The sequence below is a fragment of the Pseudonaja textilis genome, chromosome 1 (genome assembly GCF_049901715.1).
Source record: "Pseudonaja textilis isolate UNSWEBS1 chromosome 1, rPseTex1.2, whole genome shotgun sequence".
NCBI lineage: Eukaryota > Metazoa > Chordata > Lepidosauria > Squamata > Elapidae > Pseudonaja > Pseudonaja textilis.
In genome coordinates this window covers 245793768-245818558 of record NC_141990.1, presented here as the reverse complement: position 1 = coordinate 245818558, position 24791 = coordinate 245793768, and the positions used below count along the sequence as shown (strand labels likewise).

Here is a 24791-nt window from a genome sequence, read left to right as displayed (position 1 = left end):
TCAGCATTTGTAAGTACCTTAAATTGTAACAAAATAACTGAGTTCAGGAAAAGTAATAGGCATTTGTATAAATAGGTATTCAAATAGGAGGCCAAAAAAGCCCATACAGTTCTACGCTGCATAAACAGAAAGAATCAAGATCACGTGAAGTGATAATACCACTTTATAATGCCTTGATAAGGACACACTTGGAATACTGCATCCAGTTTTGGTTGCCACAATGTAAAAATATATTGAGACTTTAGAAAGAGTGCAGAGAAGAGCAACAAAGATGATTAGGGGACTGGAGGCTGAAACTTATAAAGAAGTTGCTGGAATTAGGTGTCTAGTTTAATTAAAAGGACTGGGGTGTGTGTGACATGATAGCAGTGTTCAGCTATCTTAGGGGTTGCCACAAAGAAGAGGGAGTCAAGCTATTCCCCATAGCACCTGAGGGCAGGACAAGAAGTAATAGATGGAAACTAATCAAGGAGAGAAGCAACCTAGAACTAAGAATAAATTTCCTGGCAGTTAGAACAATTAATCAGTGGAATAACCTGTCTCCAGAAGTTGTGGGTGCTTCAACCCTGGAAGTTTTAAAGAAGAGATTGGACAACCATTTGTCTGAAATGGTATAGGGTTTCAGACTGAGCAGGGGGTTGGACTAGAAGACATCCAAGGTTTCTTCCAACTCTATTCTATTCTATTCTATTCTATTCTATTCTATTCTATTCTATTCTATTCTATTCTATTCTATTCTATTCTATTCTATTCCATTCCATTCCATTCCATTCCATTCTATTCCATTCCATTCTCCACTCTACATTAGAACATAGTAAATTTGGCACTACCCAGTTTTACTGCAGTGCAATAGGAGTCTACATACTTCCTATGGAAACATTCAATACAAATTTGAAAAGCTGTGAAATTTATCTTGAATGAAAACTGAAAAACTATGTTTGCAACCTTATTATTGGAATGGTATGTCACTTATTCTAGGAAATGTGCCAATATATTTATCAGATGCTTAATGCAAAAAAATCTGGATCAAAACTGAATTTTCCCCTACTAATAGGAAAATAACTTTTATTAGTTTTCTTTATTATTTGTATAGATAAAACAACACACTTTCTCCTATTTTCCCACAACTCTGTGACATAAGTTGGGCTGAGTGTGTATGACTGGACCAAAGTCACCCAGTTTTCCATGCCTATAATAGAGCCAGAACTCAGTCTCTCCTGGTTTCTATGCCAGTACCTTAACTACACCAAACTGGAAATATTGAGTTTCCAGAACTATATACTTTTAATTATATAATAAGTTCAGAGTTTGGTACAATGTGCATAAAGAGTGACTACAGGCACTCTGGTTACTGGCCAGTTATTTAGTGACTATTTGAAATTATGACACCACTGAAAAAACTTGACTGGTGACCAATCCTTGCATTTGTACCCAACGTCATGTAATTGTAATCTGGTTGCTTGGCAACCAGTTCACAAGTGTCCTGTAATGTTATATGCTTGCCACTTGCAATTTTTCCATCCAGTGTCTGTCAAGTCAAGGGGAAAGCCAGCTAGCTGTATGTTGCAAATCATGATCCCATGTCTTGACTCACAATCACAGGTGATTTGCTTAATGACAACAGCAAAAAGATTGTAAAATCAGATGTGGTCACATGATGCCTCACTTAATGACCCCACTGGCTAATGAGGAATTTTCCATCCGAGCTGTGGTTTTGTCAAGGACAACCTGTATAGTGAAACATACAAAATTATTACTACAAAATTACTACTGATTTATTGTGCTTGTTACTTGTAAGCAGGTCTAAGAACCAGGCAATAGATCAACACAATAAAAGTTGACTACTTTATTGCAAGGCCTATAATACCTATAATACAGGAATGTCCCTGGATTGCTTGCCTTCCCTTGAGAACAGATAAAATCCCATGGAGTTGGATGTGTGTATCAGTCCTGGATCTCTTATGACTGTGCAACAATTCAAGAGTAACTCCCTACTTGAGTCCTCCTTCCTTCCTTCCTTCCTTCCTTCCTTCCTTCCTTCCTTACACACACACACACACACACACACACACACGGAAAACTCCACACACACAGAGAGAAAATACTTCAGAGTTCTGAAAAGAAGCGGTGATCAGTTTGGAAAGATTAATTAGTTAATTGGCCCATCCCATAGTTTTTGCATCATTCATTTATCCACCCCATGCCATGTCTCACTGCTTTTCCACTACTTTACACCTGTTCTAGTTTGCTAGTTGAAACCCACCTGCTTATTAGCTACTACCAAAGTTAAAAACCTTCCACCTGAAATAATGTTTAACAAATTTAATTAAAAGATTCTTATGTTATTAGGATTCAGTCTCTGGACACTCATGCAGCTAAATAAAATAACAAGTAAACTGGAGAGATATGAACCAACTTCAGCTAACAGCCTGCTGGGCTAATGAAATAGATTGTCTTAAGCCAATTATCACGTTTGCTGCCTCTTCCACACCATTAACTAATTATAGCCATAAAATAAGCTTAATCTTAACTAAGAATAGGTTCTTAAATCACATCAAAGATTACAAAGTTCTACATGCTTTAAAGATCTTACTATAAGCATGGTTACTAAATGCTAATTGTTACTGCATCTGTACAATGAACTTAGCTGTTTGGAGTGATGAATAGACTAATGAAACTATGACAATTCTATGAAAGTATTGTAATATCTTGTAACAGTAATAAATCAGAAGTCGTCTTTGCAGTTAAAAAAAACATCTATTTTAATATATGACAAAGACCTGGGAATGAGAATGCTCTAATAGCAACACTAATCTAGTGATTGGCATCTTTATTCTTTTATCACAAATAAAATGGTTGTTCTTATGCTTGACGGTACAAAATTAAGCCCTGAACTGTAATATAAGTTAATTATGGGAGATTAATCCTTTTTTTTGACAAGGATGATACAATTGTTATGTACATAAGTAACATTTATCTATTATATTCTGTGTAAGATTCCTGGCTACATCCTATTTCCCCTATTTCCTAGAATTTAAGCACTCATTATGAATGGGAACCACAATGCTCTAACCCAAAGACTTGGTGCTATTTCTGAATACTCAGATTAAATTACTAGCAAACTTACTAGCAAGTTTTCTTCCTTATGCAGGACTAGTTCTTATAATTTGTAGTTCAATTTTAGTTATAGTTATAGCACCGTGATGGCAACCTCTGGCATGTGTGCCGGAAGTGGCACATAAAGCCATCTCTCTGGGGCATGGCAGCCGTCGCCCGTTGCTCTTCTGGGTCCCAACATGCACATGTGCACCGGTCAGCTGGTCTTCACGCATATGGGAGCACCAGAAACCAAAGAGCAGTGGCTGGCGCACATGCTGGAAAGCGGATGCTCAGCTTTCTGACACACACTTGCACGCTGGGGAGCTGTTCTTAGTTTCTGGCACTCCCATGTGTGTGAAGAACATCTCAGTGTTTCCGGAACTACCGAAGAACTGCTCTTCCAGTTTTTGGCGCTCCTGCACATGGCGGGGAGCTGCTCTTCTGGTTTCCGGTGCTCCCAAAGAACTGCTCTTCCAGTTTATGGCACTCCCACGTGCGCACGCTGGGGAGCTGCTGTTCCAGTTTCTAGCGTGCATGCACCAGGGAGCTGCTCTTCTGGTTTCCAGTGCTCCCCCATGCGCGTGCATGCACGCACTCCCATTTTGGCACTTGGTGGCAAAAAGGTTCACCAACACTGTTATAGTGCAATATAAGTCTGTTTTAATAGGTTTGTAACCTATTAGTAAGAATAAAGTATCATTACATGCTTTCTGATTTAAAATGAAATATATCATATTATAGAAGCATATTATAGAAGACTCTTATATCTAAACCAGATTTCTACTTGAACAAATTAAAGGCAATGATTTGATATAGCCTAGATAATCTGGAGTGACAGACTATTTTGCTGTAACTATTCTTATTCTGATGTAAATTTGATTTATAGAAACCAGATAGATATTAAGGAGTTATAATCATATCATAAGAAATATATTTTTCTTCCATTCTTACAACTGTATGGTCAGTAAAAATATGGGATTTGTAGCCATTGTATGTTGCAAATTTGGGATGATTTTGAGAGAGGACTAGAAAAATATTTGGAAAATACAGCTAGTAGTCTAGGTGATTATTTCTATAGACATAGTCAAGTAGCATAAGGCAAGTTTAACTAGCATGAAGCAAGGCAACTGGATGTTCAAAGCTTCCACATTACTTTTTTCATGTTACTAAAATGGTCCAAGTTATAATAGAGCCCAGTTAGAATTGGACATTATTTAGACCTAACCTACTCACATGCTTGACTATACTCTCCTGCACAAGTGATTTTTAATTATTTTCTTCTTTTATCTATTTAGAATATACTTCCGTTCTCTTCAACTACAGCATAGTACTCTGGATTATTGTAATCACAGTATACATTACTCTTGTTTTAATACAATGGGGACACAGTGGCTCACGTGGTAAGACACTGGGGAGGTTGGCAGCTCAGGAACTCGATTCCCATGAGCGAATAAACTGTGCAGGAACAAGAAAGGAGCACACACCACCCCAACTGCCTGCAGGCATTCAGATGTCCTGCGGGTAAAGTTAACACTGCCTGAAAAAAACCCTTTCACAGAGGCAGCCAGTCACCTCAGTGATTCCTGGCTAACACGTCCCATACGCTAAACAGTTTTAATACAAATCGTGTTAGGCTTCTTTTCTGCATGAACTTCTCTTGGGTTATTGATTCTCAGCAATAAGATAGTTTATTGATAAGAATTAGGATAAATTGTTGAATATAGGACATTTATGTCTGAAACTATCCAGAAGTGATGATCATTATCCTTGACATCACAAGATTTTACATAAAAAGCTCATTTTACTATTTCCAAACATTCTAAAAGTTTGACTATAAATAAAATTCAGAGCCACATCTTAAAGATTTTTGTTTTCAAAAACATCCATTGTTGAATTTGTAGAAATTACTGGACTCTGAAAGAAAACTTGCTCAGCACTTGTTCAATAGAGTGACCAATGCCTGCAATAGGAGGTATCTTCCATGTTTTGTCAATATTTATTCCAAGCCACTAATAGAAAATGATTATTCCATCTTTATTCAGACTTGCTAAAGAAATAAATATAAAGTACTCATGATGTTCTCTATTCATGTATCTCAATTATCGTGTCTGTCTTGAACAATACGTTAAAGATTCACTGGACTTTGTTAGTTAGGTAGAATGAAAATAATTGAAGCTTCTTGAGAGTAGGCTCATGTATAAACATTGTATCCTGCCACTACAAGGTTCCATTTAATCATATTTTAGACCCTTTCTTTTACAACATAGCTGCCAATATGCATTTTCCAATTTGTACTGTTCTACAGTCTTTTTACATTGTGTGGAAATAGTGACCATCTGCCCAACGTTGCTATCTGTTGGGGATATAGGGCAGGGGTGTCAAATTCAAGCCCCATGGTCCGAATCTGGCCTGCAAGGTGCTTAGATCTGGCCCATGGGACTAGCTTGGAAATATTGAAGGACCAACCCATGGTGCCTCTGCTAGCCAAAATGGGGCACAGGAACAATGCATGGCCCCCCGCACCCCATTTTCAGACAGCACAGTGCTGCAGGAAGCTGTGGAGGGTGAAAACGGGCCACAGGGGACCACGTGAGGCCTCCTGCATCCCGTTTTCACCTGACAAGTGCTGCAGGTATCATCGATTCTGTCTTCTGCCCCTCCCACCCATCCCGCAGAGAACTACAATGCTGATCTAGCCCTCAGAAGAAATCCAGTTTGATGCCCTGATGTAGGGCAATAGCAACTCAATAGTTTGCAACTCTTGGTGAACCTGCTCAGCTCTGTAGGCTCTCTTTGAAATTAGCAGTAGAAAATAATCTGAAATGGAGAAGGTGGCTTTTCTCTTTCCAATGACCCTGTGAAAGGGAATTAAAATTACTTCTCTCTATTGTAAAAACTTCTTACCTGTCTTTCTCATATGATATGAAAAATTATGCCCAACTAGTGTTCTATAAGTTTTTTAAAAAAAATAATTTATTCAAGAATTAGGACTAATGAACAGAGGAAGTGGGATAGAACAGTAAATGTTTCCAATAGATAATTTATTTTTATCTACAATACAGAATAGGAAGGAGTTATTTAGGCCAAGACCAACTTTCTCCTCAGTGCAAGAATCTAAATTAAAGCTAATGTTTTTTCCTACTAACAGAATGTCCTCTTTGAAGGGAAGCTTACCACATCCCTAGTTAATTAGTTCTACTGCTGAATTGTTCCCCCCATTATAAATCCTATTGAAAATAACCTGCCAACTCACCTTTTATAAATGCAGAAAAAGCACTTAATCTTATATATAAAATTAGTATAGCAAAAGAAAAATAATAATTATGAACACAATTGACAGCAGCTGATTATTTTAAGACTAGAACTATAATCACAACAATGTAATCTTGGCCTAAACAAGAGAAGTATACACAATGGATATGGATGGTAGAAAGAGAGATCCCTTATTAAATTGCATAATGCCAAATGTGTATGGCAGATGAAAGGTTAGTGAAAATACTATACCTGAAACCCATGTAATATGCAAATGGTTCTACTGTCATTCATAAACACTTATACCACGTTTATTACAAGTCATGCTTTTGCATGAGCAAAATTGCTATTGATGTTGAAATGGGAAGAACCATCCCTATTTGTGAAATGGTTGAAATGTGAAGAATCAACTCTCATGTCACCATTTTTCATAACTACTTTAGTATTTCCTGTATCTAAAAGTCACCAAAGCACAAATAACGAAAACAAAATTTGAGAAACACTAAAATATGGAAATGAGAATTATGTTTATTACCAAAATTTTAAAAACAAATAATTATATACAGCAGGGAAGCTTGGTTAATTCTATAATGTAGAATTAGGAATATATAAAAACTATGGAGCTTTTATTCACATATTTATTTTATTTTGCAATATAGTACTTGTGCCGAAAATTTCAAAAATATTAGGAGACAGAACTGAAAGTTTTAGATTTATCACATAAATACTTAAATGTGATTTGACAATATATTACAGTTCATGGAATGCAAGCTCAATGTATGTAAGTCAAGTGAACTCATGTACAGTAGTAAGAAAATTGCCATTTCTAGCAACGACTTAAATGAAGATGTATAAAAACAGTATGAAAAAAGGAATTAATCTAGAGTAATGACAGAAGACGCAGCAAAGGAGAGAAAAAGAGATTAGACGAAATGTTTATTGTGATTCTCAATAACTATCTGTTCTAGAATTTTTATGGCCTACTATTTACTCCTGAAAACAAGATATAAAGAATAAATACTGCATATGAGGCTGCCTTGACGACTCTCTAACAAGGATATAAATGACCAGCTGTCTGCAAGAAGTAAAAATCCTTCCATTCCCCACCATCCAGTCAGAGCTGAAGCAGCTTCTTGGATGAGAAGCGAAACCTCTTCAAAGAAAAACAAGAATGTCCAGTTGTCTCTTGAAAAAGCACCTTTGGGATGTCAGGCCAAGTCTGACTTAAAAATTGCTGTTCATATTAAACTGAAAAACATTAATGATTTTTTTTCATAGCAGTTACATTTGTATTTTAAAATGCATTTTAAAATTATGATTGCATATATGCATAGTAGTATGAAAAAAATCTATTTGATTGTAAATGTATAAAATAGACTTGTCAAATAAGAGTACAACCAGTGAAGGGAAGACTTGTACTCAAATTGTTTACATTTTAATATTAAGAAAACAAATATACTAAAAGGCATAATAGACATATTTCAGTATAGTTCATTAAGTACTGAATCAAAATCAGAGAATGTTGCAGGAAAATATCATGCACAATCTATAGCAATATTTTTAAGTGTTGCCACCTCCCTGCTTTTGTGGGACTTTATTTCCACAAATCATTACGCACCCACATTTCACTGAGTGTTTTTAAGTGGTTTAAGCTACATAAAGGTCAGAGAACTTTTTTTCATATATAAGATGCTCATGTTATTTTGACATGAAAATAGCCAATATGTTAAATTAATCCATACTTCAATAGGTATGGCCCTCTAGATAGACTGTAATTTAGCAACATTTGAAGGATTCCATTTTCTTTACTCCAGTCCTAAACTGTCAAGAGTATAAAATGATTAAATCTACTGTCTTATTTCTAAACTGAGGACATTGTAAATTTACCAAAATATTCCTCTCCTTAAAATAATCTGTATCATTTTTTCAAAATTAATTTCAACTTAATTTGTGTTATTTTAAGGAAGCTTTTTTCTGTTTCTTTTAGCCATCATGGATGTGTTATTTTCACAGATTAATGTAATTCATATTCAATTTACATATGAATAAAAATCAATTGTTTTTTCTTACATGACTAGAGTAGTCTTTTTTTCTCCCATATACAATCAATCTTTTCCACCAGAGTAGTATTTGTTCAGGAAAGCAATATATCCTGAATGGAATTGCAGAAATGCAGTGAAATAAAATAAGAACTTGTGCTTCTTGAACAGCAGCTTGTATGTTGAACGGCAGATAATTTTCAACTGTGATTTTCAAACCAGTCTTTAATTTGAAATGGAGACTTGCTTTTCAGAAAATAACAAGATTTACAAGGTATGCTGTAACCACAGATGTTGAAGATAGTAATGCATGTATCTCCCAAAAGTATGGAAAAACCTCATTGCTACAATAATTATACAGAAAGTATTAGCTAAAAAAATATTTTGGAAATGTTTTAATAGAAAAAAAGATAAGCTGTAATTTAATATAGAAAATGTTAACCAAATGATATTTGGGCTGATAAAAATATTAATTCAAAGATAAAGCAACAAAAATAATAATAAAAGAATTTATGTTGTACACATTTGTACAAAACTAATTCTGAATATTAAAATATTCAATATTAAAATAATTAAAGAAAATTAAGAGTGAAATTTTGTAAAAAAAAATCCACAAAATTATTACATTTACAATATATACTATCTTTCTACATTTTCATGTGAAATTCAAATATTGTGCATTGCAGAATATGAGATTGAAATATTATCACTTTCACACATGCCATTGGATACAAGATATTTTTTATTATTAACAGAAGTGAAAGTAAAACTAAACAATCTTTGAGCAGAATAATTTTATACTGTTATTTGGAAGATAGCATAACAATAGTCGAAACTTGATGGTAAGGAAATTGTTTGAAACCTCAAAAGACCATTTCTGGAAAAAAAAGCCAAGTAAGTATGAACGTTGGTTTTAGCTCATTTCTGTACAGATCTGCATTACCGCTTGACTCTAATTCATACTTATCAGAATGGCATTTTGGACCTCTTTTTAAATGCGAAGTGTGTTGGTTACTACACATAGAGATGAGATAAAGGGGTTACAGTACATATTGTCTCCTTCTCTTAAATAATATCCTGGGGGAATATTTCTTTTCCACATGAAAGGCTAAGGCCTATTACTTCACACTTTCTTCCCAGCATCCCCAAATCCAGTAATAGTACCAGTTCAGTCATATAGAGAAAATTTCAGGACATTTATATAAACATGAATAAATATCCTAAAACTAGGATTAAGGTACTAAAATAACACTAAAAGTCACATCATGGGTGTGACAGCTTATGTGCATGCTTGTAATATTTTTGTGGTAATCTGAGACAGTCCATTTGATTTTCAGAAAATATATAAAACATTACAAGCTCATGAGATGAAATATTGTTATGCATCATTGCATCTATGTACTGGAAAAGACTGATCTTATTTATTAGTGCAATATAAAACAGAAGTGGTATATAAAATATTCTTTACATATTGGAACTTCATGTTTTAAGTCTACATGATTTCATATATGTCTTCTTTGTTCATGTTTCTATTTAACAATTAAATGTCTAATAAGATTTCAAAAAGTAAAATACTGTATCTACAATATAGAAATAATATGGGATAGTTGAAGTGTTCCCATATTATTCCGTATAAAACTAATGCAGATTGCAGAAGTCAAAACAAAAATCCAATTATATTTGGTTCTTGTCTTTATCAAATAATTTATTCAAGAAAAGGTCATTTATATGAACTGCTTCAAAAACGCAACTATAGTTAACTTTTAAATAACACTGTAAAATTACTATTGGAAAAACTGTACGTAATACCTAGTCTGCATTTCTATATAAATCATTTAGACATGTTAATACAAATAAGATACCCCTATATTAACCCTAAAAATCAAATTGAAAATAACCGTGTTTCTCAGAAAACAAGGCTGCCCCCCCCCCCAAAAAAAAACAGCTAGGCCATCTTTTCGAGGGTGCCTTAACTTTTCCAAGCGCCTCGCCTAGCCCTGAAAATCAAGCACCATATTTGCAAACTAGGGTGCATGGTGTGGTAGTTTACTGTGTGTGTGGTGTGGTGGTGATGTATGTGCGTGCATGTGTATTAACACCCTTATCAGTGAATGGCTATGTTCCCACGACACCCATGCAGCCAACCGATTTCCATCCTGTGCATTGTGCCAGCTCAGCCTGTGTGGGTAGTTCTCAGTCCAGTGTGTTGGCGAATCTGCCGAGCTCCATTAAACGCTGAGTTCAGCGTGCCGTGTGGACACACTTGAGTTCAGATAAAGCTGCAGTGCTTGGAACCGTTACTCGAGAGGCTGCTTTCTTAACCTGTCCTGCCTGAGAAGGCTGGGGGGGAGGTGAAGACTGCTGGGTTGCTTAGAGGCCCTTGGTCCCAACAATGCCCAGCTTCCTGCCGCTACGAGAGACAAAAGCAAGTAGGCAGCTTTTCCAATGCTCTGCCAGCTCCTCTTCCCCCAAGCACAGGCAAGGCTGCTCACTGGGGTTTGGGCGGCAGATTCTGGCTCCGCTGGGTGCCGAGGTGAAAGGGCACAGCCCTCGCTTGGGTGCCACTGGGCTGCGCTTTCGGCTGCAAGGCACAGCCACCAGAAGGCACTGCCATGTAAGGTAAGAGTGGCTGGCAGTGGCACCGGAAGCCAGGCCAAGCGGGGCAAGTGAACTTGCAGTCCCCGAGAGAGGCGGGCTGCACGGGCTGGGCTGCTGCTGCGCCCACTCCTGCCCAGAGCAGAGTATTGGTCAAAGGGCAGTGCGCCAGGAGCAGGCTGGGAAGCTCACTCCTCAGGTCCTGCCGGAGGTGTCTCTGCCAAGCCCTGTTCTGGCTGCCCGAGGGGACACGGATGGAGTCTATTTTAAGGTCAGCTCCTGTGCCCTTGCCAGGACTGTGGTGGGGGAGGTGGGAGCTGGTGCCCTTTTACGCAAATGGGAAAGTGAAGGCATCCACCTCTTAGTGCAGCCCGTCTTTCTTGCGAAGAGCCCCCGGGCTGCCTGACTGAAGTGGCACATTTTGTGGCACCCTTGCTGGGGAAAGTGGGCTAGTGATCTGGAGAAGAAACAGGGCTGTGGGGCATCGGTAGACTAAAATGCATCAAGGAGTTGGGAGATTTTGGTGTTAAGATTTTCCTGCAAAAAAAATAAATAATATCAGATGCGTTCCTGGGACAAGGAGAAGGACTTAAGGCTGGATTCCTAGGCTAAGTGAGGCTGCGTGTGGGATGAGTTCGGGAAGTTTTCCCCCCTCCGCCCTCCCCCCCACGTCTCACCTTGTGTTAAATAGGCCCAAATTTGGGGGGCAGGGCTTAATTTAATGATATGCACACAAAGCAGTGCTGGGCCTTCCTACTGGGGGGGGGGGTGTATTGTTGGAGAAACACGGTAATAAAACAATTTACTAACACATAGAATATTAAAGGCATTTAAATAAGTAATATCTTTTTAGAGAAACTTGGAAGAATTGCTGGCATTGAAAATGGTGCCTCCAAAATCTTGAATTTACTCTAGACTTCATTAATTCATTTTCTACCATACCATCCTATCACATTTAAGTATTTAATGAATATTAAAAGAACAGCATTATATTGTTTGAATACTTTATAGTGTAATCTTTCAAACCTTGAGAAACTCTGGTTTTAATTATATAATCTTTTACCAAAAATGATTTTCATTCTCATTTATTGGAAAATGTATGTAATAGTTATCTATTTAATATTTGAAGATATTATATATTAGTATTTTCCAAAATAACAAACTATCCACTTCTCCATTATGCAGCAGCAAAATGGCTTTTTGTAGTCTCACTCTGGCAGCTTTATACATTTCGGGGAAGAGGGTTTAATAGATGCAATCACAGCACTTTGCCTATTACTCCCATTTTTAATTCATCCAAGCTCCTTCCAGGGACATTAATAATTGAACGGTCTCCTATGAGCCTCAGGAAGTGAGGTGCTTTATTTGCTGCTTTCAATCCCATCTGACACTATTGTCCAACAGAATGTTAACATATAGTAAAGAGGAAAATCTGTGTTGCATTTTTCAAGGATGAAGCAAGTCGAATGGTCACCCACACCCCCTAAACAGAATAGCTTCACAATGTTGATTACAAAACTGGGGATTGGTAATATATTGAGAAACACCTGACAAATAACGAAGAGATTTATATAAAATGGAACAATTTTGGCCTAATTTATTTGAAATAGCAGATACATACATTATGTTTCTGTTCATAACTGCAACAGTATTTTAATCCTGGAAGTTTAGTTTGAAGACTGTAGGCAAAATGCTGCAGTGATGCTAGATTTAATGCCCCATATAAAATAATTTGGATAATCCAGTACCCACCACCTTTAAACAAAATGGCCTTGCTAAAGTCTAGGTGAATAGATTACATAATTGAGATGTCCTAGCTATACAAGTCTACATGCATGGAAGTTGAAGTAATTTTAAACAGCTAGATAAGATCAAGATAAATTCCTGACACATAGGATATTGGTTGCAGTTGAGTCCAGAGAGTAAGTTAAGAATATAAAAGAGGCAAACACTTGGATGGTGCAAGTTTAAAATTGAGAAAGAGCATGCAAAGGAATGTTGGGTAAAAGAGAAACTTTTAAAGGGCATGAGGGGAAAGGAAGTAGCATGAAGGAAAATTACATTGAAATTCAACCCCTTTCCACTAGATTCCATAGGAATGTTGCAGAAAGGAACTAAGAACATTTCCAGTAATTATTACCCTGAATTCTACTTAGAAATACTTTTATTTGGGCTAGAGTATGTAGTATATAAGAAAACTTGTTTTGCTGTCTTCATTTGTAACATCCTGCTTCAAGTTAAGTCTGCTAAGAAATAAAGAATATATGCAGAAAACCAATATATTGTTTTGATTTCACTTCAAAACCTCATGGTTGCACATCACTACCTAAAACTATAAAAACTTGAATAGGCAGAAGAATATGAATACAAATGCTTCGGCATAATTTATGAAGAATTTGCAAGATTCTACTCACACATTTCAAGAAATAAAATGTTCCTAATTTATAGCCATATTTCAATCATATATCATAAAGGACTAGTACTTTGTAACATTTCAATGCTATACTGAAGCAATCAACCTGTCAAGTAAATTTACTGTGTTGTAAAGATAGATGTGAAATTTCAACTGTTCCTTTCTGGATAGGATCTTATGATCAGAAATGTAAGGTGGCATTTAAGTATAAGAGACCAGATTGAGAACAATTTATATTAAAAGGACTAAATGCATATAGTCAGGCTGAAGGTGCTGATCATTTGTCTTCAATAAATGTTCACTTGCAGATGTATGAAAAATCCAAGTTATCAGGAAAATATTGTCCAATATATTGTTCTTCACTAAAAAGCAACCTGATGCACATGATAAAGACATAGCCTGTAAGTGAAATGTTCTCATATTCCAAGAATTTTTTTAAATGTATAGGTGAGAATACCAATGGCCTTGTTCTTTTAACTAGGCAGATTTTACTAGTGAAAATATATTGCATACATGTAGTGTACTACAGATAATCCTCAATTTACAACCAGTTGTTTAGTGACCGGTTGAAGTTACAGTGGTACGGAAAAACTGACTTCGAACCGTTTTTCACAGACCACTGCAACATCCTGATTAGGTGATTAAAACTCAGACACTTGGCAACGGGTTCATATTTATGAAGGTTGTAGTGTCCCAGTGCCATGTGATCAACTTTTGAGGCCTTCTGACAAGCAAAATCAATAGGAAGCCAGAATCACTTAATAATTTAACTCCAGTGATCCACTTAACTGTAAACACGCAACCCTCCCACTTAAGCAACATAAATTTTGGGTCAGTTGTGGTCATAAGTCGAGGACTACCTTTACAGCCCTGCATAAATTTTTCTTCTTTTTCTTTGAAGCCATAAGTTTTTTATATTTAAATATATATATTTGTCCCACTATCAAAAATAGCAGAGCTGTGGCCCATACTAGAATATGAATTGTGGGGTTTTTCTAAAAAAAGCTCAGCTAACAGATGGCAGAATATGCATTAACGAATGGAAGGTATTTGTGAAAGTGCAGTATTTTATATTACTGAGACCTATTTCATGCTGAGACTATTAAATTACAACCAAGTAATTTAGGTACAGTCGATATAAAATAATAAGTACTTTTTTAATGTCTCTTTATTCTGAGGAAAAAATCATTCACATTCATAACACTATGTATAATTAATACAATTAAATAAGGCATATTTAAGCTTCCATAATTTCTGTAACACTAAAGAAAATTGCCAAGAGATGAAAATTTGGGGATAAAATAAGTATATTGCCAAAAGCACCGCAGGAAAATAAGTAAAAAAAGGTTGCCTGACCATAAAACTGACGTTTACACAAACAGAACGTATTATTAATCATATATAATGGTTGAGTCTAAATACTGAATGTAAAGTGCAATAACTTTATTGCCAAATCAAGAATGATTTTGATCAGCATTTTGTTTCCATTGATGGAAAATTAGATGGTATGAAATTCATATAGCTCATTTCGAGCCTTTTAACATATCATAGTTATAATTAATAGTAACAACATATATATATATATATATATATAATATTACAATATATTGAAAGCAAGGGACTAAATTAAGTCTTAAGTGGAGACAATCTGCATTACCTAAATAAAGGCAGCTATTTGCTGCTATGCAGAATCTAAATTGCTAAAAAACAAAAAAACTGTTATGAAGGAAATATTTTTTCTATGCCTTGACCATTTTGTGTTTTTGACCACGACTCAAAATATCTTTTCAATACCATTAAAACTTCAAATACGCAACACATTGGTTTATATTTAATTCAATATAAATGTTCTTCGATTGTTGATTTCCAAAATATAATTTTATTATTATTCTACAATAATTCTTTATTTTTTCTATATCCCTTATTCTTTATTTATTCTTTATTCTATAGTAAGACCAGATTTTATCTGAACAGGTAAAATCTAGAGCATGAAGATTCACAAAACCTAATCTTTTCTTTGCAAATGAAATACATGGAGAGAAAGGGAGAAGGAATCTTTTGACATTATTCTGTAATTTATGCATTAATAAAGAGTCAATTTTTATAAACAACTCGATCATTGCTTTATTTTATTTTAATTTCATGTACTAGAGAAAGAATACATATAAAAACCATTTTTTTAAAAACTTCATATTCAAAAACAATTGATGCTTTCCTATGTTTGTAAGGAGCTCACGTTTCAGTAATTAAATCTGTTGGTTATCATATTTAAAAATACTGTTGGCAACTCCTCTACCAATTCTTAAAAGTAAAACTACTGAAACTGAAAAGTACAAACTGATTATTTTTAAAAGTAGCACAATTCTATCACAAGATTTGAAAGTTTCACTTCTTAAAAATTGTTTTTTAGGATAATGAAATGCTATTACAGCGTATTTTCTAGCATTACTACATCTATGCTTGAACGTTCTAAGAGCACTAAATTTATCATTCTGATTCTTTAATCTGTCCGTTTTTGAATATTCTAGTTTTTATAATGTGTAAATGCTGAATATTCAGACCAAGATAACCATTGGCAAGGACTTTAAAATTTGCAGTTCCTTGAAGCAGACTATATACAGGAAATGACATACAGATTACATAAGCAGACTATACACCTGAAATGATACATAAATTAAAATATTTTTTAAATTATATATTTGGCAAATTTACTAGATGTAAATAATTTAGGTTGTGAAGTGAAGGTTGTACAGTCCTGAGAATATAAAGCAAATAATTTAATATCTATCTTCTATCACTGCACAACATGTGGCTCTAACTTGCCTATCTCTCAGAACTTTCTTGCATAAAACTGACCCGAAGTTCTGAAAATAGGTTTTATTTTTTGCAAACAATAAAGAAATATATATACAATGGCATTATTATTTTTATGATGGGTTATTTTACATTTATCAACTAAAGTATTATAATACCTATTTAGAAATCTGAAATATATTTAGAAGTAATAATCTCTTAGATAAGACTAAATCTCTGCATACATTTAAATAAGAGTTGCTATGGAAGAGCCAACAGTCCCAAAAATACTGTCAGGATAATATGTGAAAATAAGGGATCCAGACAATCTAACAGTTCTGTAATTCAGAATTCACATTTTTAAAGCTCAATGATAATGACTGATTTTTTAGAAACAAATGTTAATTTATTGTCAATTTAAAAAATTGACATATTAAAAGAAAATACTGTGATCACATTTTCATGATATAAAACTGTTTTTTTTAAATATATGCAATCATTTCTACTTTTATATTTTTCATTTTATGAAGAAAATATTACCTCATATAGTAGATTACATTAAATAATCCTAAATAATATGAGAAATTATTTTTGTAACGTATATATTAAAAGTCAAAAAACTGCATGTTCTGTCATAAAGCAAATAACCAATTTAAAAACCTGGGCCAATTACAAACTAAATCAGATCTGATTTCAGATGCAAAACTACAACAGACAAAAAGTAATGTTTATTAACAAATAGGGAAAAAACAAACAAGTGCAATTTTAAAAGATCAATTTTTAAAGAAATACTTAAAAGATGAAAGAGTAATTGCTTTGTAGAGAGAATCCATACAATTTAAAGAGACAAATATAATTTACAGAGCATATGAATGTAAGTTCAAAGGATTTACATTAGCAGTGGGAAAATATTTTACAACTAATCTAAATCATGAATTTTACAGATTTTTTCTTAATATCTTCATATGAAAAGAGATTAAGGAAAAATAAGAAAAATTAAAAATAATTTCAGTCCTAAAATTTTAAGACTAACACCTACTATTTCTTCATTTGGCAAAATATCTGCCAATCTATGACAATATTCAATTTAATCTAAATGGTTACTGATATTCTCAAGTGTAAAAGTTATTAAAATCTAAAGTACTAGTTTGAAATTGTTACTGTTTCTTCAGTATAAGAATTATTTTCTTTAATGAAAGTTTATAATGAAGGCACATTATATTTAACAAATGTGGAATGAAAAACTGAAATTTTACTTTGACTTAAACAGGTTTTTATGAGTTAGAGAATATCAAGATTTTAACTAAATATTCATCTAAGTAATTCAATTCATTTTATTGCCATTACATACTTTTGATTCATTAAAGGTGTGTGTGTGTGTGTGTGAAACCATACTTTTGTTTTGTGAATGAACAACAAAGTCTTTCATTTTCACAAATCTACAAAGTTCAGAAGATATCATGTTCAGCTGTAAAAGTTTAACCGAAGTGTTATGATATCAGATTTAAATTATTTAGTAAATAAAGCATAGGTTTCAGATTTATCCAATTTCTTCCTAATAATCAGGGGGAGGGGGAGAAAGAAAAAAACCCTAGAATATTTACTAAAACTTGTCTGCAAAATAGAATTTCACCTATATGTTTTGCGTATACGTTTAGCATTTCACCATTTCATCTATCCATTCTAAAATATTAAGCCAAACAAACAGCATTTGCAATTTAATATATTATTGTCCCTTAGAAAATATATTCCACAAATAAATGAAAAAAATATAATAAAGGAGCTGAAACATTTAACTAAGCCTCACAACAACCCTGTGAGGTAGGTAAAAATCTTCCAGAACAAATCTTCTGGATGAGAAACTTCAATTAAACTTACCACAAGTGAAACAACATATGACAAGAGAAAGTCAAAGAAAGTTCATCCATCCATGTGTCCCAAGAAGAAACATGAAACACTCAGTATATCCCTTTAAGCTGAAAGTATTGTGATTTGTGTATAATGTGTAAGCAGCACTTTTTAAGGGTTCATTTTTAGTTACTACGCTTAAATAAAATCATGTAACTATGTTACTATTTATAATAGCTCTGTTCAATTTATCAAAAATTCTCATTTTTAATGAGAATTTAAAAATTCTCATAAAATAGTGCAACTAAAAATGAACTTAAACTGAAAATGATTTGTACATTGTTATAATTTTACAGTTAGATTTCCCTATTGCCGCTCTAATACAACCCCCCTACAAGTTCTTAAAGCTTAAGTTTTAGATCAGAATTTGTATAAATGCTTGATAGAACAGGTTTATATAATTAGTCCTTTTACATGTACTGCAAATATTATAGAAATGGGCAGAATTTACAATTTTCCATCCTTTATAGGTAGGATAATTTCTTCAATCTATTCCAAATGCCAATCACATGGTCAACAGCTGAGTGTATGGAGTTTGCATCAAAAAATAAAAATAAACCAATGCAAAGAGATTGAGCAAAGCAATGTTGAAGATTTTGAAGCTTATCCAAAAATATTTGATTGCTTTATGAAGTTGTGTTCACAGGTGTCAAAGAAAAAAGAAAATGCCAGTTTCTTTAATTTCCCTAAGCCAGGTAAGAGCCTATGATTCAACAAAGCTTTAATCAGGAACTCCAAATGCAGTCTGTCACTTCTAATATAATCAGCATCTCCATCGACAAAAGGCACACTTATTTTAGAGAATATATGGATTACCAATCAAAAGATGCAAAATAACATGCCGTCTTCCCATACCTGAAGCCCCCCAATTTGTTCTCCTCTAGAGGGCAGGCAATGAAATGATTTAGCTTAGTTCACAAAAACATGTTGACAAAATGTGTGTTTATTCCCATTATAACCTGAACTGCTTTATTCATTTCTTCAGACAAATGAAAATATATCAGTAAGTGATTTTGCCCTTTGTGCTGAGAAGGGTCTACTGCTTCTGGATATTTTTTCTACCTAATATGAATGAAAATTATCTCACCATGCAATGCAGTCTTCCTAGCTTGCAGTGATGATTAAGAGGAAGATGAAAAACAGATGAAGATTGATTCTGCAATGATATTGATCTATTCTTTGAACAACTATAAATTAAAATGAGTCAAGAGAGTATTTTTGGAAAAATATAAGAAATTTAAAAGTATCAATCTCTATGGATACAATGCAAAATATTTTTGAAGACAGCATAAACTAAAACTGAAGACAAAAGAAGTGATATTCTGAAAGACAAGAGATTTTAATTCCTATTCTTTTTATGATTAACATTGTTTAGCAAGAGCTAAAATAATCTCCCTTATTTTATCACCTATCACCTATTTTATCACCACATGCCTATCATATAGACAAGAATCTCCCTTTCATTCACAGCATACATATGCAAAACATCTATAATTCAATCTTTGGTATCTCCAAGTATGGATAGAAAAGCCTGTCTTAAACCCAAGACTTACTATCAGAGAGTATAAAGTACTGGACTGTGTGATTTGGTACAGCTGATTGTACAGCGAAAATTATTTTACACCTATGAAATTCCTTATTTATAATGGGTGCATACTAGCACAGAGGGCTCATGATGATATTTCCTAATCAAAATGCAATCTTATATAATATGGAGAAAAGGGGCTTTTTTCCTTTTCCTATTAAAAATACTTAATAAAGTCATACCTCTGCATTTGACTGCTTCAAAACTCATCGATTTCGGTATTCGACGTATTTTGAAGCAGAAATCTTGTCCTGGTACTTGTTTTTCTCCCAATAGTCAACATGCAAGGAAGAACTTGCTGATATCAGCCACCTCATGATTTGCTATTTCTTCTGGCCAAAATAGAAGGTCACATGGTTTTCTCAGTATCCATCAGTTTTAATATTCTTCCAGAACAAATTACCAATGAGTACCAAGATACTGCTGTATAATAAACCTCCCCATTGGCTGTAACAATGACCATATCACTATTACTTCAATCATTGTTATTCTATCTGGATTGTATTCACTTGGGTAAAAAGATGTTCAAGCAAAATATAATGGTGTTGTTTCTTATTCACATAAATCAGCTTTACCAATATTAGTAACTTACACATGCATTTCTCTTACTGAGTTTCCCAACAAGGCTTTATCCAAAGTGCTCAAAGGCTATTCTTATTCATGTCCTCAAATCTCACTGAGTAATAACTTTGTTTCAAGTTAGGAGTGGAGTGTAACTGTTAGAGATGGAGTCAAATGATACTAAATATAAGTTATCACTTCAGAAATTAAATGTCTAGAATATTTTAAGATATATACAATTAAGAAACTCCTGGAAATGAGTTACAAAAGTACACTACAGAAGAGGATTCCCAGAACATTACCTCACTCATTTTCTTTTAGTGAAGCAAGTATTTCTCTTTCAACAAATCCACACGTTTGGTATTATAAGTATGGGTGGAAAAGCAGAAAGAAATAAAAATGCCATAACTCCATTCCTTCCTTGAAGAAATGCTGATGAACTTTAGGGAGCTTATAATCTAGGTTTTTTTTAATTGTACAAATAAAAGAAAAATTACTAGGAATGTTATTCAACATGAAGGAAATGAATTTTTCAAGTACCGCATCTGATCACTGAATGCAATATTGCAATAAAGATATAACTGTTAAGGAAGAACTGGTGTTCTGCTTTATTTCCCTGCTTTGAAGATACTGTCCAGTGTAAGGAAAATGGTTATTTACAGAAATTATTCTTTCTTCCAATCTGCTGCATTGGTTCTCCCCCCATTTTTAAGAGTCCTGCTAAATCAAAACTGTTTTCAAATAATTATTATTTGAAGCATTTATTAAAAGCAACAGAGGTTTCAATGTGTCAAATGAGGTTTTTAAGCTGCTGTGTAAAATTCAAGAAATCTGCAGCAAAGAAAAAATGTTGCTGCTATGCTTAGGAAAATCACATTATTTCTGCTAAGTCAATAAACTACTTGGTGAAATAATATTTATAAAAGACAAAGATCTATAATATAAATAAAGACTTTACAGTTTCTATTAATCCTATTTTCAATTGTAGAAAGAAATACATATCCTCTCATTCCAAATGTGCAGAACTATAGCTTTCAGAATTTCTAGTCAGCACAGACAACCTTTAGTTGGTCAGGAATTTTTAGTTTCAGTTTCACAAATCTGGCACGCCTTAAATCAGGCAAGGAAGATATAAAATATAAACTCAATTATTGATTGTTAATTTCCCCTATATGTATCCTAACTGGCTGAGAACCTGAGATGTACAGAGATGTTTGTGTACAAAGAATTTGCTTATAAGCATGGAAATAAAGAAAAAAACCCAACTTCCCCTTCATATGTTGTAAGTGCTGCTTTGTAATGAGTTGGGGGATATTTTGTGAATCACAGAACGGGATCAGGAGAGCTGGCAGTAAGTATGATGACCGTGATTTGGATTCTGGACTTTGCTCAAATGCCATATTAGGATAAAGGCAGACTACTAAAAGATTCTATTTTTATTACAACCTACTCATCATTCACAACCATTCTGAAAATAAAGTTATCAGTATCGGATTCTTTTTTTAAAAAATCTGACTTACATTAAAAGCAAGTCAACTTTTTCTTAGCATACAGAAAAAATGCTCAGACAAAAACCTTTATCTTAATTTCTATTACCAAATTAATTTCAAGGTACTGCAGTAGGCTACGAGAATAAGCCTGCTTATTAAATAAAACTCTTCAGAATGTATTAGTGTTATTAATGGGTAAAACTTAAGAAAGGCATATAGTGTTGATTTAATTTAGCTGCTTACTTGTACAGATATCCCAATATTTCCACTAAGAGAATAAACAATACTAAAAAGGCAAATGTACTATTGTAATCAAGATTTAAATCTACTACATCATGCTCCATTGAAACCCCCAACAAAAAGTAAGCAGCTCTTCAAGTCTCCTAAAAACAAGCAGAAGAACTAATATGTTTCTTTTATCTAAACTTGTGATAACCATACATATTTATGGAACAAATATGAAAAAAGAAAAAATATAGGATAGTATCCAACATTTATCCTGAGTATATAATAAATTAATATTCATGGAACAAACGTAATTGGATACCACAATTATATGCATTTATGTTATATAGTCCTGGATGGACAGTTTATAAATAGAAAACTGTCCTAAAAAGAAATTTTAACACCAGTGCATGTTAATCATGAAGTATTGTCTTAATTGGCGTGTCATATATGTTGCTGAATGGGTGGGGGTATGTATCCCTACAAAGCAGGGGTTGCCAACCTTTTGGACCTCGGGGACCACCAAACTCATAATTTTAAATCCCGTGGACCACTAATATGAATTTTGACTGTGGTTTGCTGACATTTTTCCAGGGTCTCTGCAGAAAGCAGCAAAGACCCTGGGAAAATCCTAAAAAAACTCTGCAGGAAAATTCTCCATCCTGTTTTCCTACCTATCATTCTTTACTTGGGATCACAAGATACCGTCTCCAGCTCTAGGGAGAGAGAGAGAGAGAGAGAGAGAGAGAGAGAGAGACTTTTGGCTTCATGCAAGGAAAGCAGCAGAAGTCCTTCTTTCTCTCCCCCAAACTCTGCCAGAAATGAGTCTTTGTGAGACTTGTCGCACAGGCGCAGTCTCTTGGAGGAGGATGCCTTGCAGGGTCCCAAAGACTCGTTTCTGGCAGAGTTTGGGGAAGAAAAAGAAACACTTTTGCTGCTTTCCTTGTGTGCAGCCAAAAGCAGAAGAAAGAAGTGGAAAGAAACAGCCCTGTGGTCAGGCCAGGCGCGTGGGGCAAGCTCCCCCACTCCGCCCTTCCCCCCTCCCTTCACTACGTGTTATTCGTAATGCAAGTGACGCAAGCCTTGCTTTCCCGCGGGCCATGTGGGCCTTGTGTTCCTGCACAGCCTGGATTAATTGCTTTGGGGGATGCTTTGGGGGTGACATTTCTCTGGGGACCAACAAAATTTTCTCATGGACCACCCTGGCCCACTAGTTGGTGACCACTGCTACAAAGCATAACATGTAACTGAGTATTTCTATATTTGAATGTGCGTTATATACTTATTCCAACAATGTCAATCATAGTATTTTACATAATCTCTGAAAGGCATTTAACATAAATGCATATCCTGTAATACTCTATACTCTTCTCATTTTTTTAAAAAAATCTGATATTAACCTATTCATTTTATGCCATATATATGACATAATGCAGAAGATCTTCAATCCTGATTATATAAACTTATGTAATGTTATTCTACAATAAAGCTATTATCTACAATTTTTAAAACATTTTTATAAATGTAACCTTTGCACAGGAGTGAAACTTCAGGCTTAAAAATCCAAAGAAAGAATTAGAAAAAAAGTATTTTTCAGAAAGCTTAAGTCTTTCTAGGCTTTTAGCAAAACAGGATAAAATGCTTGTCTGCTCGGATTATGAATTTTGATGTATGTACTTACATGCTTGATTCTGAATAAGACTCATATGACACACGTCATTGTTTGTCAAATAAAAATTGCCTGCATCTCCACCCCACCCTCCCAAAACCCAGAAAAATATTTTCAGCTACTGAAATCAGGTTCGGAAATACTATTAGAGCCCAAAAGGTCATACAACCATTTGTTAACTTACATGCACAAAAAGGAGCTCTAAATAAATGACACAGGAGGCAATAAATTGACACGACAAGTAAATAAAAGGCTAAAGCACTCCAATACCATTGAAACTGTTTTAATGTTGTTGCAAGTCCACAATGCAACAATCACCAGATCATATAGACCCAAATATTTAGATTCATTTTAATTACCCTTTTCTCCTATTTTACATAAATTATGAAATGTTCAGCTCCACTTTTACCTGAATTTGTGTATGCACCTAAGAAATCATTTTTCAACCCTACTTAAATTCTTATATGATTAAGAAAAAAATATGAAAATATTAACCTCAGCTTCAATGTACAGTTTCCAGAATCTGCCAGAACTGGGGAACTGGGCAACAAGGCGTTCATAGGTCTTCCGTGCTTTGTCTATAGGTTGATTCTAAAAATTAAAAACCAATAATATTTACAATATTTATGATGTAAAATGTATTCACATTTACTTGAGAACCAAGCATTGTGAGTGGACCCACTGATAAGGAAATGTAATCCTATTTCACTAAACCTGTGCCTCTCGAATGAGAATGCTCCAAGCGTCAAGGTCATATGGATTCTCTTCTAGTTTCTTTTCAGCTTTCTTTACTTTTTCTGGGACATATTCAGCAGCCTAGAAAACACAGAGCAGAAAGTTAAGAGCCAACAAATAACATGGTAAATCCAAAGACATCCACAATTGGTAACTTTCATATTTATATAATTATAATTAACCAGTGGTATATTTATTCCATAACTTAAGCATGCACAGAGGAACATACAAGTACTCATAGATTGTACTACATTGAATGGATTGCTTAAAGCCAGTACTGAAAATGTTAAATCTAATGTCTTCTGTGCTTCTTTACTATTACGTTGGTTCACATAGTAATATTAAATCATAATCACAATACTATGCATGTTTTGTGGTATTATGGTGTGTGAATGTATGTTTTAGGAGAGAAATGTTTGAATATCAC

The 24791-nt window shown here is 34.3% G+C and overlaps 1 protein-coding gene across 1 annotated transcript in view; it reads right to left on the bottom strand.

Annotated features, from left to right (window-relative positions):
* Window positions 1–24791, bottom strand: part of CSTF3 (cleavage stimulation factor subunit 3) — a 59100-nt gene that overhangs the window by 23624 nt on the left and 10685 nt on the right. Inside the window, exons 2-3 of the mRNA XM_026705939.2 lie at window positions 24344–24445; window positions 24125–24220 (exon numbers count right to left, since the gene is read on the bottom strand). Of these exons, the coding sequence (XP_026561724.1) occupies window positions 24125–24220; window positions 24344–24445 (198 nt within the window). The remainder of the gene's footprint in view (window positions 1–24124; window positions 24221–24343; window positions 24446–24791) is intronic.